Raw genomic sequence first — 7,010 nt, forward strand, 5'->3', positions numbered from 1 at the left:
GGTGTTGGAAAAGAGAAAGAGATGGGTTAAAGATTCTTGGAAGTGATTGAAAATACAGCAGCATGAGCACTTCTTTTGGATTGTGTAACCATAATAAATATTTTAATAAGAATCCTCCTTAACATTTCCTTTGACAGAAATCAAAACTATACGTTTCCTATAAATTCAATTTTTGATCAGCAATTTTTCATAGTTAGAAAGATCACAGTATGTACTAAGTCCTCTTTATTAGCTGCTTTCTCTGGTTTAGCCCAGGTCTGAAAACAATGATGTAACATTTTGGCAAGAATATGCATCCCAGTAATGCAGCCCCGGAGGACAAGATGGAGAAGACCTCCACAGCTACCGTGACTTTTCCTTTTGTGCTCAGATAGGCTGGAAAGAAGGAGATCCACACACTGCAGAAGGCCAACATGCTGAAGGTGATGAACTTGGCTTCATTAAAACTGTCAGGTAATTTACGGGCAAGAAAAGCCACAACAAAGCTGGCGATGGCCAAGACACCCATGTAGCCCAAGACACAATAGAAAAAGAAAGCTGACCCCTCATTGCACTGTAAAATCATTTCTTGGAGCTCTGAATGCATGTCCAACTCAGAGAATGGTGGATATGTTGACAACCAAAGAATACAAATATACACTTGTAAGAGAGAACAGGAAAGGACAGTACAAAAAGGCAATCTTTTCCCCACCCATTTCCTCATCTGAGATCCTGGTTTAGAGGCCATGAAAGCAACAACTACAGTGATGGTTTTGGCCAGAACACTAGAAATGGCTACTGAGAAGGTGATGCCAAAAGTTGGTTGTCGGAGAAGGCAGGTCACCTTGCTAGGTTGGCTGAGGAAGAACAAAGAGGACAGAAAACAGAGTTGAAGAGAGATAAGGAGGGTGTAGGTGAGGGACCGGTTGTTGGCTTTGACAATGGGAGTATCCTGGTGCTTAATAAAAGTTCCAAGTACCCAAGATGTCAAGAAGAAACAACAAAGAGCAGTCAAGGCTAAACAATTTCCTAAGATTTCTTCAAAAGTTAGAAAGACCATCATTTTTAGGATACATCCTTTCTTTTCTTTATTTGGATAATGATCTTCTGAACATTCAAAACAGTCATCCATATCTGGAAGACAAGTCAAAGAATTTGTCATCTATCCATTCCAAATTTTTGAAAATATTCATCTGATGGGTGCCAGCTAACTATGGTTACTAGTAGGATCATTTTTCTGTGAAATAGCAGTTTTTTTCTCTATTGTATCTTTTAGGATTTGCATGCAAAAAGAACAATGGAAAGCACAATTATTCTCTGAAATCAATATAGTCCATTTGGACTTTTTCCATTTTTGATGAATATAAGGGAAGCAGAAATACTGACTCTGAGTACAAATCAATATAATCAGTTAAATTTCAATTTGATTCAGTTAAAATGTGAATAAGCTAGATAATGAAATCCATGATCTCTATGCTCTATCCTGCCCTTTAGTGTTTTTTTATGATCTATATGGAAAACATTGGTTCTACAAATACCCACCCTATGTCCTTTTGAGGTTAATATACCTAATTCATTGACAAATCTTTCTTTGTTTGCTGAAACTTTTTTGCTTTCTCTTACTTGTGGAAAAGAAGGGCCAGAATTAAAGGTTGTCTTTGAAAAGTAGAGATTAGGGGTCCTTAAATCATACTTTCATAGGGGCCAAAAAAGAAAAAGATAAAGAAGTTATTGAATTAATTTAATGTCTGTAGACTCAAAGTAGATTTCATGTGCGGGTTTCTGGTAAGAACAAACTTTGCTAGTTCCAGTATACTTTTTCTTTAAGTCCCAAGCTAATCTACAAATTCTAATTAGCGGGTGATCTCCCATTTAAATATGTATTAGTCAGATAATGATAAGATGGACTTACAATGATTAAGGTCACAAGTTATGAAGATGACATCATATAGGGGAGACCAGAAAACAACTTTCTTTTTTTTAAAAAAATGTTTCATATAGTTGTTTACTGAGTGAACAATCTTATGGGGGGAAAAACCCCCCCACAGGTAAATGAAGTTGAAAATTTGAAAAATAAATAAATAGATAATAGATGATATGATGATAGAAGATCTATGACTCAATGGATCCCTATTGGGGGCTTGTATTAGGAAATGCTACCTGCCAGAATCTTAGGGGCAAACTTTAACAGTACAGAAATGAACATTCACCTTTAAAGTTACTAATTATATTAATTCTAAAGTAGTTTGTTACATTTTGCTTAAACCTATCTAATGAAAACTTGATGGAATCTCTAACCTACCATTTTGATTTGAAATCTTCCCTTCTGGACATGGAACACAGTCGTAGCAACAGAATTCTTTTTCTTCAACCCCTTTCTTCCAGTATCCAGGGGAACAATGATCATTACACAGGGAAATTGGAAGTACCTGGTGATAAACATAAAAGGTTTTGTAAGGGGAGATTTTTAAAACAGTTTCTAATTTTGCTTTTTTATGTCAGGAAACAGAATAACAGAATAACAAGAGTTTGAAGGGACCTTGGAGGTCTTCAAGTCCAACCCCTTGCATAGGCAGGAGACCCTATACCAGGGGTGCCAAACTGCTGGCCCGCAGGCCAGATGCATCATACCGAAACCACGCCCACCCCATTGCTGGCAATGGAAAAAAATCATGATACGTTGTGATACATCACGTGACATTGTGAGTTTGACATCCCTGCCCTATACCATTCCAGACAAGTGACAGCCAGTCTCTTCTTAAAACCTCCAGTAATGAAGCACCCACAACTTCTGGAGGCAAGCTGTTGTTCTGCTTAATTGTTCTCAATGTTATGGAATTTTTTCTTAGTTCTAAGTTGCTTCTCTTCTTGATTAGTTTCCATCTGTTGTTTCTTGTCTTTCCTTCTGGTGCTTTGGAAAATAGATTGATGGCCCCTCTTCTTTGTGGAAGCCCCTCAAATTGACTTTTCAAATTTCTACTCAATTTTATCAAATGGGATTTTTTCTATAAAGATGTTGAAATTACAAGGATGGGTAACAGGACCTGCTTGCAGAAGGGCAGGGTGAATAAATGCTTTTGTGTGATGACAATCTTATGTAAACAACAGGACTCCCATGATTCCAAATGGAAATGCAACTCAAATATGAAAACTTGGCTTTTAGAGTGTCGTGTCATTTTATCAATTTGCTAAATGCTTGAACACAGTCAGCATTTGCAATGAATAGATCTCTTATTTTTCTCTCAAAAAAAACCCCCCTTATATTTGGAAAGAGACTATGTTCAATATGCCTTTACAGACAAAGACATCTCCATGGTTATCATAATGGATCACAATACAGTCCATTAAATGTAAATATACCTGGTTAAAAGCTGGGTGCCAGGCAATCATATCTTCATCAATGAATAATTCTTTCCCTTTTGGAGCACTGGGATCCAACTCTCCAACTCTAACTTTCTGAAAAGATCTGTTAGGGAATGTGATCAGGTTGATGATGTCAAATCCACCCATTGCTTCCCCTTTCTCATTCAGGAACACTCTCTCCCCAGCCGAATTGTTAAAAGAAATGCCTTGAAGAAATGGATGGAGCTACTTCAAAGACAATGAGAGAGGGAATTGGAAGGCTAACAATAGAGAGGAGACCAGCATATTCAAATTTAATTCACTCATTTTTCCCACTCCTGTAATAATGCTCAAATAAGTATATTGAGAAAATTGATAATCTATATTGCATGGAAATTTATAGGTCTATTCTATTATTAATTTGATCTTATTTTAAGGAAATATAGGAAATAACATCAATCAATAAGAGCAAAATGAAAACAGAATATTTTGAATATGATTTCTTTTTACTGTTCAAGTTGGTCAACCCTAGACACCATATATTGTCTTATCCTCCATTTTTCCTCTTCATAATTAGCTTTTGAGAGGCTAGGACCTGACAAATTTCCTTTAATCAGATTTTAGAGATTCAAGCATTCTTTGGTTTAAGGGAGGAGGAGGAGGAGGAGGAGAAAAGGAGTATGAGGAGGAAAGAGAGAGAGAGAGAGAGAGAGAGACAGACAGACAGACAGACAGACAGAAAAAGATGAAAAAACAGTACACTCAGGTTCTCAACCTTGAAATATCCATGAGCTAAGTAGACATATATTGGAGAATAGGTTATATGTACATAAATCTGAAATCACACAGACAAGAATTCCAAATAATTCTTGCAAGTATGAACATTATGGAAAACTGTTAAGGGAAAATTCAGAAGATTCTCTGAATTCATTGTTGAACTATATTTCATTGTTGAACTATATTTCAACAAGATGATAGCAGAGCCATTTTTACATTGTGGTGAACAAAACTGGATGCAGTATTCCAAGTGAGGCCTTACCAAGGCATTATATATAAAAAGATCATGTGATCTTGATTCTATAGCTCTGTTAATAAAGCCTAGCACTGTGTTTGTTTTTTTGGTTGCAGCACCCTGCAGCTTATATTTATTTTACTAATTAACTATGACACAAACTTTAAAGCACCAAACCCTGCCAATCTCTTGGTGGTTTACCATAAGTCTCAAAATCAACATATCTTCACAAAAATAATTTGGCTATATCAGCAAAGAACGACTGTCATAAAACTAATTCCCCTGTCTAACAACCAAATCTTTACTAAATTACAAAAATCTAGTGAAGTGAAATGTTTACATTTTAGAACAGTATATTGAACAGGAAAAAAAAGACTGCCTTCAGATCCATTGTCACTTAATTTGTTTTTAGAACCAGGCTGAATAAATCTACAAGACAGGACAAATCTAGATAGAAATAAAATCGTTATTTAGGGAATCAAAAATAACAAAAGTCCCATTGAATAGATTTAAATTTGCAAAGACATGTTTTTTATCCTCCTTTGTTCTATAACTTATAATCAGTTGTTACATTAATAACTTTGTTTTTCAATAACTGCATTGATCTGTGGAGAAAAATCCATATTAGAGTATGGAGGAGAAGAACTATTCATTGAAACAAATGATTGGTGTGGCAAGGCGATATTACCTGCCAAGGCCGCAGATTTGAAAATTCAAAGTTTTTAATTCTTCTGGGTTGGGAGTTTGATCTGACCGCCTCATGCAATGAATGTGCCACTGCATAAACAGCATTGTAGATACTGTAGCTTTGGGCAGTCATCTGCAACTCAAACAGAGGAGCAGGCAGAGTCTCCAAATTCTCTTCTCCACTGCACGTTTCATTGGGCATTGAGGGTAATTCTTCATTTGAAAGTGAACAGTCGAACAATTGCTCCCAAACTTCTTGAAGAAATCCATCTTTGTGGGTTGAAGGTTTGATGACTTGAATAAATTCTTTGAAGCCTTGAACTTCTCTTGAATGCACTGTAAAGGAAAGAGACCCATGGAACAACTGGACATCCCAAGCCCTTTGAAGTCCTGTCAGTATGAAATCAATTGGATACATCAGGATCCAAAACTTTCTAAATAATGCACTCTCTTTATTTTCATAATCACGTAGAAACACAACAGTTCTGAGCCACAGAATCGTGAATGATTCACCATAGACAAGAAGAACATTGGCCTTCCGATCTATCAGTTGATTAGAAATAGTTGAGATCACATCAACTAATTCTGAAATTTCTTCAAACTGGGTTCGTTGTGGAACTCTTTGTGTGAAAGACAAGCAGATCCCATTTTGAGAAAGCAAAGGATACAGTTTCTGCAAGAAATGTTCTCCCTTATTCTTATCAAAGGTAAAGACTCCAATCCACCTCCATCCAAAATGGAGCAGAAGCTGTATAACACCACTGTATTGATGTTCTTCTTTGGGGACCATGCAGTAAAGTGAAGATAACTTAGTAGCCTGGAACTCTTCTTGAGCAACAGAACCATAGGTCAACTAAAGAAATAAAGGAGAGCCATTATTCATAAGAACGAAGGAAAAATATATGGAAACTGAATGAACTCTAATGGGTTCTAACTCCAAAGGTCTCCTGTTTTAGCACTGGGTTGGACTAGAAGACCCTCTTATTTTCTTATTCTCTTAATGTTCATTACAAAAGAAGAGAAGTTTCTCTCTTACTGCTCTCCCGCAAATTACCTGTGGAATCTTGAAGAGATTTATACTTTCTGCCATATAGGAAGAGGTAGAGGCATCTAACCCTCCAATGATGGCCATGAGATTCTTCTGGTTATCACATTTGTAGTTAGGAAAAAATCCCTTAGATTTGAAAAGCAGGTCCAGAGTGGTGCGATAGGTCATCCTTGGGCTGTAGTAACTCTCATAGATGTGGAACCCAAGAGAGACATTAGGTAAGATCTGGAAGTCCTCATTGATCTCCTTCATAGCAAAGGCCAAGGCAAGGACGTGCTGGTAGAATTTGGTGACTACACTGCCAAAAGGTTAAATATCCCCATTGAAGAAGTAATTTTAAAGCTCTTATAATTTGGCATCATTTCTAAATGAATAATTAACATTTCTGTCTCTGATGGAAGTAGGAAGATGAGAATTATGAAATATTAAAATATTGCAATAATTTCTACAGAATGTTTCTATGTATTTCTATGATTTGCAACTAATAGGTATTATGACAAAAATAGTTGCCTTTTCAAGATACATTCTATTAATGTAGCACAAAATATAATATAAACAGAATAAGCAAATATCATTGATTTCTTGTGTGTAAGTTTTGTATAGAGCCAAATGCAAAGTAATAAATAACCTGACTTAAAAGAAGTCTTACTTCTTTTGAAGAATATATCTTTTATGAATGGAAAAAGAAGAATCATATATTTTATGAGAAAGAACTCAACTTAATGAAAAGAAAATGACTTCTTCTCCAACAACCAGATATGTTCAAAAGACAAAACAGGCTTTGATGACATGCAAAACTGACATTTATGCTGAAACTATTTTTATTCATATAAACAATTACTGGCAATATGTCTAAGAATAGAAAATATATGCAAAAGAAAATCCTTACAGTGGTAAGTCATAAGATTTTAGAAAAGGGTGGTCCTTAAATTCAATTTCATA

At 35.8% G+C, this 7,010-nt stretch overlaps 1 protein-coding gene across 1 annotated transcript; it reads right to left on the reverse strand.

The window, feature by feature from the left end:
- Nucleotides 1-214: 214 nt before the first annotated feature.
- LOC107283358 (extracellular calcium-sensing receptor-like) lies at nt 215-6,320 on the reverse strand. The gene is made up of 4 exons (XM_015811249.1): nt 6,075-6,320; nt 5,022-5,873; nt 2,282-2,408; nt 215-1,113 (listed from the first exon to the last, which is right to left on the reverse strand). The coding sequence occupies exons 1-4, from the start codon at nt 6,318-6,320 to the stop codon at nt 215-217; spliced, it is 2,124 nt and encodes a 707-aa protein (XP_015666735.1).
- Nucleotides 6,321-7,010: the final 690 nt, after the last annotated feature.

The sequence above is a fragment of the Protobothrops mucrosquamatus genome, unplaced genomic scaffold (assembly GCF_001527695.2).
Source record: "Protobothrops mucrosquamatus isolate PMUCROS unplaced genomic scaffold, P.Mucros_1.0 scaffold34, whole genome shotgun sequence".
Lineage (NCBI taxonomy): Eukaryota > Metazoa > Chordata > Lepidosauria > Squamata > Viperidae > Protobothrops > Protobothrops mucrosquamatus.

Bases quoted from the DNA above. Each gene is read 5' to 3' on its own strand.
- LOC107283358 (XM_015811249.1), bottom strand. From the start codon at position 6,320: ATGAAGGAGATCAATGAGGACTTCCAGATCTTACCTAATGTCTCTCTT. The intron at 5,874-6,074 runs GTAATTTGCGGG...TTATTTCTTTAG, and splicing joins ATCTCTTCAAGATTCCACAG to TTGACCTATGGTTCTGTTGC. The intron at 1,114-2,281 runs GTAGGTTAGAGA...CTTGTCTTCCAG, and splicing joins GAAGATTTCAAATCAAAATG to ATATGGATGACTGTTTTGAA.